The sequence below is a fragment of the Crocodylus porosus genome, unplaced genomic scaffold, assembly GCF_001723895.1.
Source record: "Crocodylus porosus isolate Cpor-Errol unplaced genomic scaffold, CroPor_comp1, whole genome shotgun sequence".
Classification (NCBI taxonomy): domain Eukaryota; kingdom Metazoa; phylum Chordata; order Crocodylia; family Crocodylidae; genus Crocodylus; species Crocodylus porosus.
In genome coordinates this window covers 58811315-58830135 of record NW_017728909.1, presented here as the reverse complement: position 1 = coordinate 58830135, position 18821 = coordinate 58811315, and the positions used below count along the sequence as shown (strand labels likewise).

At 37.9% G+C, this 18821-nt stretch overlaps 1 protein-coding gene across 12 annotated transcripts in view; it reads left to right on the top strand.

The window, feature by feature from the left end:
• Nucleotides 1-16485, top strand: part of MEF2C (myocyte enhancer factor 2C) — a 151305-nt gene extending 134820 nt beyond the window's left edge. For 10 of the 12 annotated variants that reach the window (XM_019532340.1, XM_019532342.1, XM_019532345.1 and 7 more), the window contains 3 exons: nt 849-978; nt 1868-2003; nt 11859-16485. In XM_019532340.1, coding sequence (XP_019387885.1) covers nt 849-978; nt 1868-2003; nt 11859-12180 — 588 coding nt within the window. In that variant the 3' untranslated portion in view covers nt 12181-16485. The remainder of the gene's footprint in view (nt 1-848; nt 979-1867; nt 2004-11858) is intronic. The other 2 variants (XM_019532346.1, XM_019532347.1) reach the window with 1 other exon arrangement.
• Nucleotides 16486-18821: the final 2336 nt, after the last annotated feature.

Genomic DNA, 18821 nt, shown 5'->3' with positions numbered 1-18821 from the left:
CATTTTATCTGATTTTAATTTATAAGTGATTAGTGGTTGAAATAACATTGCAAAACATTAGCACTCACACGGTTATGAAGTAAAAAAGTAATCATAAATTCCCATTGATTGCAACAGAGGTGACAAAATTACAATTATTACCTATATTCAACTTCTGCGTGTTAAAAATATAGCTTTTCCATTTTTAATATTTTGCTAACAATATACTACCTCTTTTGTAAGTGGCACAACTGTATTAGTTTTTTAAGTGATTCTCTAGATATTTTATCCTTTTTCCCAAATTAGAATCCCCCAGGGTTTTTATGCACTAAAACACCCAATGCCAAAGAGTTAAAGACAAATGTATAATTGCTTTGCTATTTTATTTTTTGAAGTTTGTTTCGCCATTAAAAAAAATGAAGTAGTCAGAGCACCATCTGCTGGTGAGAATATAGTATGCAGCACATTCACAGTTCTGCTTACTGAATTAAACATAAAATCCATTATTGTTGATTTTAATATTTTTTTGTATTTGAATAAAAAGTAAAACAATAGAAGTAGAGTTTACATATTTATTCATTTTTTCACATGGTCTGTTTTTCTACCCACAGTAAAGCAATCGTACTAGTTACTAGTTCTGTTACCTAGGAGATTGTGATGTAATGGGTTACTATGGTGACAACTGGTCTCTCGAAGGATTGGAAATGATAGGGTTGGCAGAGTTCATAAAAGCCACATGTTAAATGATTAATTGCATGAAATCTGTATCAAGTTGTATCTCTTATTCACAAAACATGTGCTGATGTACCCAATACATTTAACTGATTCAAACTCAGTCAATGATATGTTTATTTTACTTACTTTAAAAGAATCAGAGGATAAATAACTCCCAGTCTGCTCAGTCATTGGCTACTCCAGTGGTTTCCGTAGCAACTCCTACTTTACCAGGGCAAGGCATGGGAGGATACCCATCAGCCATTTCAACAACATATGGTACCGGTAAGTATCAGTATAAGATGTAAATAGTAGGGTAGAGCAAGATACTGACATATACAGTGGCTTAGTTGTAATAAAATATCTGTATGCATGTGGAATCAAACTGAGGAATTTGTAGTCTGTATCGCTTTTAATGGCTGAAAGCTTCATTTGCATACCCTGAGTCTATAACTGACATGAGACACTCACAGATTCGTGTAAAACAGTTACATTTTTATAGTGGAAAGCTGCTTCACCATGCTCCCTCCCATAAACTTTCCCTGAACAGTGTGGCTTTAAAAAAGGGTTCTTGGTTAGTTTACCCATCTAAATATTACAGATAATCACATCTAATTCTATGAAAGCTTACCGTTAGGACTAGTGGTAAATAAATATCTAACTGGTTTTAGGGAGGAACTTGATAAATTTATGAACAAGAATATGTAACATGGGTGCCTGCAATAGCAGGGAACTAGACTTGAAGATCCAAGATCCTTATATCCCATATTCCTATGTCATGCTCCAATTGCTAAGAATTCATGAAGATAAAGGCCTTTTTTTTTTGAAGTTATACTTTGGACTGCATTGTATAAGAAGCAGTCTAAATCATATAAAGGATCTTCTTGGCCTTAAAAATCTAAGGATATTCTTGCACAGCAATGGTGACAGTACAGTTCAAAATTGCCCCCACAATTTATACTATAATTATTATTGCATTGTTTGCTCCCACATTAATTAGTTGATTTAAGTAAAGGATCCAGTTTTGCTATTCTGATTTAATTCCATTCAAGTAATAAAGATGCAAAGGATTATTAAGTGACATGCTAAATTTTAAATTATGGTATCAGTTATTATTTAGTTATTTTTCTCTTGATTCTCCTTTAATTATTGTATTTTCTGTTTTCAAATCTAGAATACTCACTGAGTAGTGCAGACATATCATCTCTCTCTGGGTTTAACACAGCCAGTGCTCTTCATCTTGGTTCAGTAACTGGCTGGCAACAGCAGCATCTACATAACATGCCACCATCTGCCCTCAGCCAACTGGGGTAAGCAGTATTATCTACCTTATCAAATTGGTTTACATTATTTTAGCACTGTTTTGAGTAAGATGCAATGGCTTTCATATAGCAAGTAGTCACACATTTCAGCTGACCATCACATCTCAGCTATATGAAATAGCTCCACTTTCAAAATACAGAACAAGTATCATATAAAGTAGGTAGCTAAAATGATCTTTTGTACCCATAGAATTTCTTCAGTTGTAGAAGAAAGATTAGTATAATTTTTTAATCCTTCATTTCTTTAAGTGATATTTTATTTACATCACAGAAAGAACACTCCACTTATTTTCTTTTTCTTTTAAGCATTGTGATTCCATTTAGCACAGTGCAGACTTTTACAGTAAACTACAGCTTTGCTAAATAATTGTTGTAAACCAAAACGGCTTATGGCATAATTATTTGACCTGAAATTCAACCATGACCTTGTCTGATAATCGCATAGTCGTATATGTTCAGCTGTGACATGCAAATTTCACTTACTTGAAATGGTTTTATTAAAACGTTTAACATAGAAACTGGCAATAGATAAACCTCTTTTAGTTTTTCCTGTGTTGAAGATAGGTATTCCTGCCCTCTAGTGGCAATATCAAGAAATTTCTACAGTAAAACTGAAGCCTGCATAAAACACCTTCCTGTCTTACTTAAGTACCTTATAAAATATCAATTCATACAAGAAAGGCTGCCTTATTCATGACTGAACAAAAAAAAATGTTGGCTAGTTAAATTAAGAACCTGATTTTCAGAGCTCTTGTGCACCAACGAACTCTATTGAGCTAAGTCCTACATGTATAATATCACAGCCTTTATAGCTGAAGACATAAACTTGAATTAAAACTGTTCATTGTAGAAAGTGCAAATCAACTAGTAAAGTTTTAATTTACTGGAATTTGAAAGTATTAGCTCAACCTTTTTTAAAAGAGGTACATTACACATAAGCATTAATTCTTTGTAAAACAGATTCCATTATCTGAAAATATTTAACATTGTAAATGTTGTTTAAACGTCAGTATTCTCTTGGTAATTTATCTGATGAAGTTTTATGATTTTCTGTAATTTTCTTACCATGCATCAGTGGGCTTCAGTTTTTAGAGAAATATAAAAGGTTTTAGGAAACATGCTTTCAAAATACCCCTCCTATAGTTGCAGATATTGATTGAATGAAAATATATAATATATTTGCTGATTTAGAAAAAATACTTTTGCATTTTTGTTTCCATATTACTTGCCATTTTGAGACATACTGTTTCTGGTGTAAACAGGTAGGCTAATGGTACATCTAGAAGCATACAATCCCAAAGAAATTGAAAATTCACTTGTTAGATATCAGTGTCAAACCACAATAAGTTGATTGTTTTACCATAAAACGTAATAAGAGTCTTTAGTTAACCAGACAAAGTTAAATCTTAAACTAACAACATACCTTTTTTAGATATCTCATACATCATCATCTGTTGCTAATTCATATCACAACAAAGAAAGTTGAAGTGTAATGGCTGTGCCTGCTGAAATACATTCTGGGTTGGTGGTTGTTATTATTATTATTCTTTCAGTAATTTTAAAGCAAATGTAGTACTGTGAAAGCTGCTTCATTGACACCCTATAAATAGGGCTCTAGGTAGAAAATAAGCAGATCTCTTTTTTTTTAAACTTAACTTGGATTCATCTATACAAGCTGTTGTGATTTAACAAATTATTTTAAAAGTATAAAATAATACAGCTCACATAGAAGAATCAACTTGACTAAAACTTGGAAAAATATAAAGAAATACTCCTATTCACTGCATGAATCCTAAACCCCTTAGCCAACCAAACTAAAAAAAATAGAGTTATATTGCCTGCAGACTATTCTGTCCTATACTAAGCTACCTGAGGTCAGTACCGGATGCTGCAAGCCTAATAAGGGCTTAATGTGTTCAGAAATAATAAAGAACAATGACAGGATGTTTTCTATTAAATGAGTTGAGAAGGACCTATCAGCCACATCCACACAAGTCTGGCTGTGCAGTATTTGGCACCACAAACACGTCTACAGCACCATATACTGCACATTCAGATGTTCTCCACACTGTAAGGAAGCACTGCCCATGCACACACTTCTCTTCTTTTTTTTTCCCATGGATTTTTTTGACCACTAAAAAGAAAGTAGAGCAGTGCACGCATAGGCAGTGCACACCACTCAAAAGTGGAGCCAAGCTGCCCAGAGCCATGCTGTGGCTGCCAGACAGGCTCCACATGACAGAATTGCCACTGCTGCAGCCTTAGAAGGTCCCCAGGACCTCAGGTAAGGCTGCTGGACCCAGCCTCCCCTACCACACCCTGGGTAACCTGCTGTGCACCAAAGCAAGGTGCACCACTGCTACCTGTCCCCAGGGAACCAAACATCCACGCTTATGTGGACACAGCCATCACATTCTGCAAACAAAAGAGAGCTGTTGGGAGACACCTCCAGATTCCCGGGTTGGAAGTGGGAAGAAGAAGGGGAGAAAGCACTGTCTAGTTAACATCAAACCTCAGTTGGCTCAAATTAGTTTGTTCCATACAAGAGGGTGTAGTTAGTAACCAACACATTAAGTATTTCAGCTTGTCCTGAGAGGACTGAACCATGAGAAATATAGGGTTCTAAAAGGTGCATTTTTAAAAAAGGACCTTAGGCCAATGTGCTAGAAACACAGCTCTTCCACTTGGCTCAATTTTTGATAGGCAACTATACTAATGTTAGTGTGCTTGAACAGTGTTTAGAGCAAACACTTGGAAGGACATTAGAGTAATTCAGTCTCCATGCAGATTTTGGCCTTTTTGCTAAAACCACTGAAGGGAGCTAAGGACACACATTCCTGAGCCTGAATTGATTCAATCAGAAAGCCTGAATTGATTCAATCTTTGCAGGTTAGTCTAACCTGGCTAGCCTAAACTGGATTGAGACTGGACAGACATTCACTCTGGACTGAGGAAATTCAGGTACATGTCTGCACTGGCTCAGGCTAGATGCTGGGGGGCACCAGAGCAGCCCTCCCGGCCCTTCTGCAGAAAGCAGAGCTGAGGGGGGCGTGGCCAGGCTCTGGCAGGACTCTCTCATTAGTGAGATCTGCCTGCAACTTTTCAGGCTTTTCTGCACTGGCTGCTCAAAGTGTGGGAGTGTTGCCAGTCCCCAGCCCTGGGCTAGCACTCAGAGGCAAAGGTGTGTGTGCAGTGAATGCATCTGTTGATGATACGGAGCTTTTCAATCTCCCTCCCTGCTTCGTCATACCGTCCACAGCAAACTGACAGGCAAGAAAGGCAGCTGGTAGGGGAGGAGGGGGCTGATAACAGTCTTAATAGCCTCTCTCCACATTACTTCAAATTTCTTAAACAGTTTACTGGCTGACCTGTTGATTAGTTCCAAAAGCCCTGAGCGGTCACTGTTCTGTGTGCCTATGCCAGTGAAACTGGAGAGAGAGAGACACACACAGACACCTCTCAGCATTAGCTAGCATACCACATGCTAGCTTACAGTCCCTTCTGTAGCAGAGAGGAGTAAGGGTTCTCTGCTTATGCAGCAAGTTGGGGGGGGGGGAGTGGAGGGTATGGGGAAGCCTGCTGTGCCTGCAAGTCTGTGCCGAGCTCCAGCCAAGGAGCAGAGGTGCCAGCCCTGCTGTGGAGCAGAGAGTCCCGCCCAGCACAGAGAGCATGCCAGGATGCTGGGGGACTCTGATTTAACTTAAACCAGCAAGGGGTCAGGGACAGACATTGCATAAACTGGTTTAAGCTAAATCAGTTAAGTCTGATACTGTATTCAACCAGGTTTATTTCAAATCAGTTTCAGCCATTTTCAGACTGATTTATATGCACTGACCATCTGTTCTATTACAGGTTTAAACCAGTTTCTGATCACTTAAACCGATTTATGTCTGTCCCTAGCTGGGGAGAACAATTTCCAAGTTTCATATTTTCAGTAAAAATTAAATAAATGATATGGGGTTTTTTCCAAATGCTTTTCAGGAGGGAAAATATCCACTTTTTGTAACTCAGGCTGCACACACACATTCAATTAATCTGGGATAATTCTCCATATTTGTTTTCCTGGTAGAAAAAATTACCCAGAGATGCCTGAACAGACATTTTAATACTGAGTCCTGGAAGAGCAGAGAGCTTGCAGAGCTGGAACTGCACAGCCAGGGGGGCCCTGTCTCAGCTGCTATGCAGACCCCCTTAGCAGTGCACAGGCAGGCCCTGATTGTCTGACCCAAACTACTCAGTTAGCTTTTGTTTCCCTGTAGCTCAGTGTGGTATTGGAAAGCGGGCATACTCTGTTCCCTGCTTGGCTGGAGCAGCAGTCCATCGAGCAACACACTGTCTGCCAGGGGGAGGGTGGAAAGCGAAATGAAATTCTGGAGAACAGCTATGGCTTCTCTCAAAAATGTGTACAGACATTAACCCTGGTTGTTTCTCTTGGAGCAGACATTTTTGTTCTAGGAGGAAAAGCTTGAACATGTGTATGCCCATGGGTTACATCCTCACGAGCATAGACATTTGTTTCCCTGGGGACCACTAGCGGCAGCACACCTTGAGTAGCACAAGGTGTGCTGCCACTAGTGGTCGCCAGGGAATGCCTGTGCCACGCACCCTCTGGCGCACAGCATGTTACCCCTGGTGGGATAGGGGAGGTTTGGGGCCAGTGCTGGGCTGATCCCAGCAGCCTTATCTGGGATTCTGGGGGCCTTCTGGGGCTGCAGCAATGGCAATCCTGCCTCTGGGAGCCTGGATGGCTCCGAACATGGCTCCGGCTACCCAGGCTCCAGTTTTGAGTCATGCTCAGTGCCCCCAAATGTACCACTTTGCTTTTGTATTTGTGTGGGGTTTTTTGACCCCCGGATATCTTTTGACATGGCTGTGGCACCACATACCACACAGCTACGCTCATCTCAATGCAGCCATGGTGTCTCCTGGGAGAGCAGTGACTCTTCCAATAGAAACTGAATATCTTTACATAGCCTCACTGCTTACATGACTTCACTGCTGACAGAAAAAATACGTTTCTAATCCCTATTAATAAAATACATTTCCATTTCAATTATAAGTCATAGTTTATCATGAAAAGTTTCCATTTTTACTATGTCTTTGTACTGCCTTTGTTCTAGTCATTAGACTATGTAAATTGATCAACAAACACCACTACTGTTGGTCACTAATTAGGACTAATTTAAGCCTCTAGCTGGGAAGTAGAATGGTCTGTATACAATTACTAATTTCTTGAATAATGCTGCCCCCTTACATGGAAAATATTCTTCCATATCCATAGCTGTCAGTGTAAGAGACCATGTCTTTCTCTTTGAGTATTAACTACTGGTAAAAAAAAAAAAAAAAGAAACCTTTATAAAAATAAATGCAACATGCATAATGCTGAACAGCTTTACCACAATTTTCATTCTAAAAAATATTATTCTTTACGTAACAGAGAAGATGCTCTAGGCTTCAGGCCTGTTGAACATAGTTTTCTCAAAACTATAACCATAACTGCAGCCATTCTTGGGTTGTTTCACAAACACGTTAGGTAGCAGTCCTAACTAGAGTAGAGTGACATTATTTGCTTAAGGTTTTTTTTCAGTTAAAAATACCTATAGGGCATCACTGAAGCATTTTGTGAATTCATGTCAGTTTTTCTGAATTGCTTATTTTGAATAAAAAGTTTTAAATGTTTCAAAAACTCAGAACATTTTGTTTTGATACTTTTAGAATTATTTTTCAATTTGAAGTGATATTTCATTTAGAAATTTTCCTTAATTTTATTTTTAAATATTTTAAACTATTTATAATTGCTAAAAATCTGAATGAAACATTTTCTATGACCTAAGCAACTTATTTTACTTCTCAATTTTCTACAAAAAATTGATAAAATTTACATAAAATCAATGTAATGTTTTAAAATTATTTTAATCACCAGAAAAAAAACAAAAAAAAAGTGTTAGTTTTCTAGCTCTAATCATATCTAAATTCTCAAGAGTTACAGCCAGTATCCGGTGCTAATCTGTATGCTCCTCTGTGCATATAAAACTATCCTCTATGCAAATAAATCTTTTCTGGGGTGAAGAATTTAGCCAAACCGAAAGAAAATCCGAAAGCAGCTAGAGGAAGGAGGAGTCTACAGGTGCTCGACTCCATGGGTGCATCTAGACAAGCACAAATGTTTGTTTCACAGCTTGTGCTGCTACTATTTATCCCCAGGGAACCCCCATGCCACGTGCACACTGGCAGGCATCAGGTGACTCCAGGTAAGGGAGCAACCTTACCTGGGGTCTGGGGGCCTCCCAGGGCTGCAACTATGGCAGGAAGCTTGGCCGGCAGCGAGAGCATGGTTCTGGCTAGCCAGTCTCTGGTTTGGGTCAGAGTGTGCTGCCACCACATGTGCTGCCCTATTTTTTCTTGGCGTGAGATCTCCTGGGGTCAAAAAATTCCCCCACACTGCAAGGTAGCAGCAAGGGGAATTTCTGCATGTGCGCTCTGTGGCACCACAGATGGGTCTGTGGCACCACATACCACACATCTGCACTTTTCTGGACAGTCCATGACTATGTGGCCCTGTTTCCTTCTTCCCAAATATCTGTTTCATTAATGATCCTCAGGATGACAGATTCACCAGCCACACTCAGATGCATTGCTCATGGGCATGTGGGCTGAAACCCCAACAGGAGGTTAAAACCTACACAGAGCACAGTTTACTGACGTACACAAAGTTAAAGCCCTCTTGCAAGCAGGATGCATCCTGGCATCTCCACAGCCTGCTTGGCATAGCCATATTAGTTTTACTAATACGCCTTCCATATTCATGAAGGGAGCACTATTTTCCTCCATGTCGTTATAGTACATCAAAAACTTGCCACTTATATCGATTTAAATGTGAATTGACGTTTAACATTTGAAGTATATCCCCTTATCTCTATAAAATTAAATGTTTTCTAAGCAATAAAGCAAAAAAGATTAGCACATTAATGTCAGTGTGAGTGGGTTATCTGACTAATATTTCATACTTAGTCACTATGCAGGATTCATTAAAATAATTTACTTTCTTTTGCCCTTTGGATTTTCTATAGTAAAACCCATCTGTTGCAAGGGGAGTTGCTGTATTGTTCAAAAGGCAAAGATGATACTATAAGCTTGGACCCATGTACTGGTATATGGAGATCAAATTTGTAAAATATACCCTGATACTCACTATCTGAACACATCAGGGAAAGGAGAGGTTTTTGCCCCCAAAGGAAATATATATATGTAGTATTGAAGAACATCTTGAGACTATAATTCTGCATGGAAGTCAGATCAGTCCTCAATATAGAATGCAAGATTGGAAACATCAGCTAAGTTATTCACTTTTTTGCTATTTACCTTTAGGCATAGCTGACCATATTCAGTTGTAATTTACAGAATCAGCTTATAAATACAGCTGGGTGAAGTTTTCCGGACATTCATCAAAAATGCAAATTAAGCTTGACTGAAAAATTATGTGAATTCATGTTAATTTCTTTATATTGTTCCCACTGGGAAAAAAAAACTCTTTAAAATTCTGAAAAATAAAAACGTTTCATTTTGACACTCTTTAAATGAAATGTTTCAGTTTCCAAATTTAGAGCAATGATTCGTTGGTTTAATTTCGTTAGTTAATTTTTTAAAAATTAAACATTTTGAAAAAGAATTGTTTAGTTTTGTGTTTAAGTGTTTTGTCCAAGTCAAGAAAAGTGTTTTTGTACTTTTCAGATCACCAGAATGATTTTTCAAAAATCCATTTTAGGTCAACCCAAAACATTCTTTTTTCTATTTAACAGAATTGCCAGCAAACATAAACTATTAGTTATTCATAAAATCTTCTGATTCACAAAATTTTGTTAGTGAAAACTAAAGGGGCAAATTTTCATACTGGCTTTTGAGCCAGGAGTAACATTAGAGTTCAATAATATCAGCCTTATTTTTCAAGATTTACAGTGATTTTTTTTCTGCCTTTCTGAAACTTCTTAGTTTTGGGGACTGTAACATTACATATGTAATAGAATACAAATAAAGAAAAAAAGGACTGTGTGTTGCCCATTTGCATCTCTTCAGAGTAGCATCAGCAATATGTATCAGACCTGCCCAGACCAAATCACCAGGCCATGGAACCCTGAATTTTGAGGAATTTCAGACTCAGGTGTAAGCCTTGCATCCAGAGCCATATTTACTCTATAATATTTAATGAACTGTTGGCCTGTTCTCCTAGGTGAATCTGCTATCTCTCAGGGGACAGAAAAACAAATTAATAAAGCTCCAGGGGCAGGGAACAAAAGTGGCAATGACTAAATCTGACATTAACAGCTCTCCCACATGTTAAAAGCATTTTTCCAAGTTTAAAAAATTCTCCTCTTTGCTTTCAGAATATCTCTTGGAATTCATATGTGAACAAATTCGACAAGTCACTTGCTTTTAAAATCATTTTCATCAATGACGGCTAGTAAATATTTATTCCAGACCTTACAGGAAGGAATTTGTTGCAAAATGTGTCAAATTCTCTCCTAAATTGAATGCAAGATAGATTAAAGCAGTACTAGATAGAGCATTTTACTCTCTCTCTGTGTTGTATAACAACAGCCATCCATTATTAAACATTGTGACAATTAGTGCTAAAAGCAGTTAATATAATTTCAGCGGAAAAGCCAGGTTAGGTCAACTATACTTCTGCCAAAATGAAGCAAAACTGTTTTGTCTTTCACCAGTTACAATAGATTGTGCATAAAGAAATGCCTTTCCCCAAATAAATTCTCACTATTTGATTCCTTGACATTTGGTGTAAAGCCAGGACCCCAGAAACAGAGTTGTGCCTAGGAACAAACAGGAGATAATTGCAAGGAAATATACTGTTCAGATAGACATAATAGAAAAGGAAGGTTGATTTTTGCCAGTAGGTGGTGCTTTTGTACAAAATATTCTTTAGGAAAGTAATCTCTCTTCTTTCTTGTTTTATAATGTGAGTTTCAGTATTTACTCTTCCTCCCACACATTACTTTATCTCTAGCTCTCTCTGAATAAAAAATCACATACACAAAATTAACTTAGAATAAGCATTTAACATGTCTTTTTAATAATAAAACAGAACCAATACCTTCTTTTTTGCGTTTGTAAGACTATTTGTTTGAGGGAGGTATTCCAGAAATGCAAAGCAATATATTCTCCTGACTCCTTCTACTACACTTCAACTTATTACTGGTAGTTTATTGACTAAAAGACATAAATCCTATTCTTAATTTAACATTCTTAAACCCATACCACAGACTAAAACATCAAATCTTCACTTGCCTACAGTATTTTTAATATTAATCCATATCAAGGATCAGCTAAGTTCAAGTCTTTCTATTTGTGAAGGTATAAAATTTCCACAGCCTAGATTTATTTTGTATAGTTTTGCACTTCAAATTACTCATCAGTATAAAGGGTACAAATGCTTTTGTGCATTCCAACTAATCTGATTAATCTCAGCAGAAACTCAGTGTCACCTCCCTCACCACCAGTGCATTCACACACACAAGCATCAGTTATAAAGAAAATGATAGTGGTTTCAACAGTGCAAAGGCTTAGCAGCCTAACTTTGTCCTGGCCCTTATAAAAAAAATCTTTAAATTAAAGAGGAGGTAATAGAGCCACTCCAGAGGATTATATCTGTTGTGATGCCTCCCTCACCTTTCGCTTGCTTCCAGTATTTTATAGTGAATATTCCACACAGTCTTGGCATGCACTGGTATCCTTGTGAGTCTTTAAACTGATGTTTTGTGTGAGTGTTTGTGCATTTCTGGGGGCTCCAAGCCTCCTCAGTCTGTAACTGGGTTTCCTTTCCTCCTACAGAGCTTGCACTAGCACTCATTTATCTCAGAGTACAAATCTCTCCCTGCCTTCTACTCAAAGCCTCAACATCAAGTCAGAACCTGTTTCTCCTCCTAGAGACCGTACCACCACACCCTCGAGATACCCACAACATACGCGCCACGAGGCGGGGAGATCTCCTGTTGACAGCTTGAGCAGCTGTAGCAGTTCGTATGATGGAAGTGACCGAGAGGATCATCGGAACGAATTCCACTCCCCCATTGGACTCACCAGACCTTCGCCGGACGAAAGGGAAAGCCCGTCTGTCAAGCGCATGCGGCTCTCTGAAGGATGGGCAACATGATAACATTATTACCTATTAGTTTTTTTCTTGCAGTGTGTGTGTGCTATACCTTAATGGGGGAGGGGGGTCGATATGCATTATATGTGCTGTGTGTGGAAAAAAAAAGTCAGGTACTCTGTTTTGTAAAAGTACTTTTAAATTGCCTCAGTGATACAGTATAAGGATAAACAGAAATGCTGAGATAAGCTTAGCACTTGAGTTGTACAACAGAACACTTGTACAAAATAGATTTTAAGGCTAACTTCTTTTCACTGTTGTGCTCCCTTGCAAAATGTATGTTACAATAGATAGTGTCATGTTGCAGGTTCAACGTTATTTACATGTAAATAGGAAAAAGGAAACATTTGCCAGAAGTGGCAGATCTTTACTGAGAGAGAAAGCAGCTGTTATGCAACATATAGAAAATGTACAGATGTTTTGACAGACCCAGCAATGGGTGGCCATGAATAAATGTTAGAAAGAGACTGGGTCACCTACCATACCTAAAATGCTCACAAACATGCAGGCATATCATTAGAGTATGGCACTCAGATAAAAGGATCAAAGACATTTAAAAGAGGACCATACTTGTAAAAATGTTGAGTTTGAGGGCTAACATAATTTAATTTTTAAAATTCTGGGTCTGCATCACTTATTAAATAAAAAATATAAAAATATGTACATTACATTTTGCTTATTTTCATATTAAAAGGTAAGACAGAGTTTGCAAAGCATTTGTGGCTTTTTGTAGTTTCCTTAAGCCAAAATGTGTTTTTTTCCTTGATAGCTTCGCTAATATTTTAAACAGTCCTGAAGAAACAAACAAAGGGGACTTTTTGTATAGAAAGCACTACCCTAAGCCATGAAGAACTCCATGCTTTGCTAACCAAGATAACTGTTTTCTCTTTGCAGAAGTTTTGTTTTTGAAATGTGTATTTCTAATTATATAAAATATTAAGAATCTTTTAAAAAAATCTGTGAAATTAACATGCTTGTGTATAGCTTTCTAATATATATAATAATTATGGTAATAGCAGAAGTTTTTGTTATCTTAATAGTGGGGGAATTATATTTGTGCAGTTGCACATTTAAGTAACTATTTTCTTTTGATTTTCTTTTACTCTGCCTACATTTTACAGATTCATGGTCAAAAGACTGATCTGTAAAAAGTTAGTATTTACCCATGATGTAATAACTTAAATCATTTTAATACAACATTTTACAATTGGTTGGGTGAACTGCAATCCATTGTATATACTGATTAGTTCTTTCATGCCGTTTTGTGCATTGTAACAAGTTCAGGGCCCTTGTATTATGTTCTGCGTATCTTGTAGTTTTCCACAGTTTAAATGTCAAAGTGGCATAACTTTGCCCTTCCTCATAAATTCAATGAAGCTGGCATTCTGCCTGTTAGAATTGGATTGACATCTCTTAAGACTAGCAAGTATGTGAGTGCACGTGACTATTTCCAGAAGTGATGGAGAAAGTCAGAGTGAGAAGTTAGTGCAAACAGATCATTAAAGAGATACTTTTCTTTCATTGATTCAATAGTCTTAGATTACAGTTGTCAATAAAAAAATGTTCAAAAATAGTTTGATCTTGCACAACCAAAAATGGCCAACAGATCATCAGCATTCTCATGGATCCACATTATCACACAGAGGGATTGTTGTTGAGCAATGTCCCCTTCATGTTACAGGGTTTCATTTCAGCATAGAGCATACACATATTTCCCTACCTTATATTATTCTTCAACTCAAATAGTTTAGCCAAAAAGACCCTGCCATTCATTTTAAGTTCCCTTCTGTCCTTCCTGTCCCCTACAGGTAAATGGTGGGAAGTAGACTTTTCAGTTCATCCTGCCTTTTGGGTGGGTATCAAGCAATTCCCCTTTAAAATTTTAGTGCCATAGTGAAATTGGTAATGTTTTAATTTTGCCAAAATTAGTGCTATATGCCATATAGGTGCATTGACACTATGTCAAAGGATGTAGCTACCACTTTTATCTCAGTTTCAAAATGGAAAGATTATGCTAAGGGAAATGCACCTTCTGTTTCCCATTAATACATTGCTCATTAGGAGAGTCTACTCTGTGTAGTAGCAAACCGTGTGAAATGCATTGTGCATTCTCAGTTGTACTCTTCCTTTATCATACCTTAATATTAAACCTATATATAAGTATACATCTGGCCACCCAGACATACTGCACATACTTTGGATAGTCTTTGAGCAGAATACCATGCTGCTAATACATCCATTCTTTTGGAGCCATCTGTGGGGTGAGAAAAAGATACGCACACATAAAAAAAGCAAGAATCTGGCCTGTAATCATTTTTAAAAACACAAAACTGTTTTTCAAAACCACTTTCCTCACCTTAAAATGAACCTATACTTATATTCTCAGCCTGAGAATTTTGAACTTTGATGTGTCTAAAATATGCAAATATATCACAAATGTACCTTGTCATTTCAAAAAACTTAGGTTTATCAGTATTGTTAGTAGTAACTTGTCATTGGGGTGGGGGAGTCAGAATATTGAAATATGAAGAATAGCCATATTAATAGTTTACCTGCAATTTGCCTCAGCAACACAAGAAAAAGGAAATTTGAATTTCTAAGGGAGCAGTGGTGTAATGTATGTTACCGCAAGTAACTAAGCAGAAAGTAGTGTGAAAGGTTTTGCCTTGGCAATTTCTATTAATTCTGACAGTGGTTTTATACAAACACAAACAGAACAGAATCACATGCAAATGGATGCCAGTCATCCCTCTTGTTCCTGCTACTGAGCGCAACTAAAAAATAGTGGCAAGATAGTGGGGGATCATGCATATTTGTAAACTGATCTAAATAAAAGAAGCACAACTTTGATTGTGAAGTCACTTTCTGTAAACTAGTACTGTCTACTTTTATCTGTTTCTTTATCTGTAACTTACCATTTATTGTATTTGCAAAGCTAATTTGGGTTTATTGTGTGATTCCTTTGTATTTAAGGAGTTTGGGGCAGAGCCCTGAAAGAATATTAACATTTACTTTACATTTACCCGTGCTATGTAATGTTTTGGGCAACATTCTTAATTGCAAGTTCAAATACCTGAAGTGGCATTTTATATATATATGAGTATTGTTACAGCTAAGCTTATCCTTTTCTAAAAGGTGTTTTCAATTAGACTAATTGCTGGTGACAATGATATGATATACACAATCTGCACAATTTGTATATTGTATGCATTGATACCTTTCACAGTGGAGCTTTTATTGTTTCAACGTTTTTCAAAAGTTGTGTTTTATAACAAAATGGCTTCTATTTTTCCCAAAAGTGGAATTTAGCAATTTTTAATGAATAATATAAAAAATATCTGTTGTTCTCAGATCTTTTTCAGGTAAAGCTAAAGTAAGAATAAAACAACTGATAGACTGTTTTGAAGAATGTCAAGCCTTTTGTATTGTATGTGTTATCCTCTATACCCATCTTTTAACTATAGTCCTACAATGCTGTTTTGTTTTCTTTTTTCCTCTTCTTCTCTTAGAAGGTAAATGCTTTGTAATTTTTTTAAAAGCCACTTGAAACCTCAATAAAGGCTGTTGCCTAAACATGGCATACTTCATCTGTTCCTGTTTGTGCCATCTGCTGTGATGTTGTCAGTTATATGGCATTATTTTCCTGCCACTACAGGTCTCTTGAAGAACTGATGGAACATTAGTGTCTGTTAGAATGCTTCAGACTGTAGATGTAATAAAAGTCTTTTGTTAACATATTTTAACCAAAGATGTGGAGCAATCCAAGCTTTGAGCCACATATCTTCTCCATCAAAATTATTCATTTGCATACTTTCATAATCAGGTGTTGCATTTTGCCTTCCCTGCTCATACCTCAGACTGATCCGTACCTCAGTTTGATTCAAAGAGGTCAGTTCGACAACAAATAAAAAATGCAGTACCAGTGTCCTCTTGTGGAGTAACTAATGTCAGACCTGGGCTACCTTAGGCATTACACTTGGATTGCTTCAGATGGTTTGTTGTATCCTTTTTTTTCCTGGGGATTTGTTTCCATTAAACGATGGTAATTAAAAAGTAGCTTGTAAATGGGAGCATACAAGCATTTGCAACAAATATTAAAATAGAGGCTCACAGCGGCATAAGCTGGACTTTGTCGCCACTAGATGACAAGATGTTATAACTAAGTTAAACCACATCTGTGTATCTCAAGGGACTAAATTCAGCTGTCTGTAGTGAAAAAAATGGGAAAAATTCAAAAGTTTCTCCTGGAAATAAGGTATAATTTGTATTTTGCAGACAAATCAGTAAAGTTACTGGCTTTCTTAGTGATATGGTGTCTGTGGTGCATTTTTTTAATTGGTTAAATGATGTTTTGCTGCTTAATTTTATGCCATTGTAATACTTAAAATGACAACACTACAAGTAATAGCAACTTCCTTCAGCAGTACTACATATGCATCAGGCAGGGCCATATACACTGTATCTGCTCTGCAGATGTCCCCCCACACCACCAAAGCAGAAATGCAGCTGTCATACTCCAGCACTGTAGCTGCCCTATACACCAATAAAATCCAGTTTTTGGAAGCACATTTGTTGGTACACATAAATACAACCTAGCGCTGCCTGACATTAACTGAGCACTAAGAGCACACCTGAGCACACCTGGAGATGCTATAGCCGGCATGATGAACAGTTAAGCTTGCCCAAAGTGAATACACTCAGTGTACACCTGCCAATAAGAGATACTGGGGAGTTGGATCAGAAATCCTGCCCTTTTCTAGGTCTTAGATGCCTCATTCAGGGCTACAGGCAGTACCTCTGTCTTCTTGGTAACCCTCGTCCCAACTACCTAAATAACTGCCCAACTACATAATAAAATGCCTGTGGTATTCTGGCAGTGGCCAGCCTGAAGTGCCTCAAGAGACTGACTCTATTCCAACCTGCAGAATTACAGAACTTTTCCATTGTCTCATAGAATCATAGAAGTAGGGTCTGAAGGGACCTTATAAATCTTCAAGTCCAACCCCCTGCCTGGGCAGGAGAAAAAAAACTGGGCTCAAATGATCCCAGCTAGGTAGGCATCAAGCCTCCTCTTAAAGACCCCCCAGGGTAGGAGCCAGCACCACTTCCCTTGGAAGTTGGTTCCAGCTCCTAGCCGCCCTATCTGTGAAGTAGTTCTTATGGATGTCTAATCTAAACCTACTCTCCAACAACTTGTGGCCGTTATTCCTTGTTATGCCAGGGGGCGCTAGGGGAAACAAGGTCTCTCCCAAACCTTTCTGGTTCCCCCTAGTGAGTTTATAGACTGTCACCAGGTCCCCCCTCAGCCTTCTCAACAGATAGCCCTAGCATAACCTAAGGTGCCTCCATCCTGTGAAGAAGACATCCAGCTGTCTTAGAAGAAAGATGTCTGCCTAGCTTTGTTTTAAAGTAAAGAGGGAGAAGGGAAAGGATAGTGCTGCTTACTTTTTACCCAATAACCCAATGGTAATCCAGAAGTAGGATCTGGGTCTGCCCTTGACTCATTTTGTTTGAACTCACATCTCTTCCTTAGAAGAACCCTTATCACCTTCTCATAAGTGAGACCCATCTAAAGGCATCTTCTACTCTCCTGTAGCTGAGCCACTAGGCAGACAAGAGTGAAAGATTCATGGTCTAAGATGGAGAGCAAGTATGAATGATCCTGATTCCCATAAAGGAGGGTGCTGCCTGGGCAGGAGGGAGCCTTGGGTTCTGTCCCTCAGCTCCCAGTACTTGTTATGCATAATGCATAAAATAGTAATCAAATAAAAGATAAGCAGCTGAAGCTAAGGGTCCTAGGACCCAGGTGACCCTTTTGTCACTGAAGTATTGGGCAAAAGGTGAATAGCAAATTATCACTGTTAACGGTGTTGGAATTTTTTTAGCCTCCAGTTAAGGATTCATGGCGTCTTTGCCCTTCAGCAGGTGGAACTAGTTCTTAACAGAGCTTAGATGGAATCAGATGTCTAGGTTGCTGTTCTGGATTGCTTCTGAATATTTGCAGTAGGCCAAAGTTGCCTAAGGTTTTTTTGTGCCAACACAGGGATGCATAAGCAATTGAGGTCCCTTAGTGGCTTTGTGGCTGGCATGTGAAACAGAATAAGGTCATATTTCATGACATGGAAATATAAGTATGCAAATACTACTTAGACATCTTGGAGGCAGAATAGAATCAGAGTGTTTTGTACCTTTTCAGAATCAAGCTACTTATATTTAGGTGTTAAATACGGACTTGAGCTGACTAACTTAAGGCACCCAATTGTGCATATTTGGGGACCAGATCCTGAGCTATAAACTGTTGTCACTTACCAGTGTGTATGCGGGTATAATGTAGAATGTTGTAGCACAAGACACAGCTCTTTGCCTATAAGTAGCCCAGTTTTTATTATAGGAACAGAATATCCATGGAAAATAAGAGTACTATTTGACACACCTCAAATCCTCAGCTTGACAAATGTTATTTTGTTTTGTATCCAAATGCTTGGCCTAAAAAGGTGGAAACTCCACCTTTTTATAGAAAATGCTTCCTTTGTGATTACCCCATGATCATAAAACTCCTTAGCTTGGGTCCAGTTTATAAAATATTTTCCCAAGATGCATTTCTGGTAGCTGACACTTTAGCATAAAAGTGCCAAATATTTGCA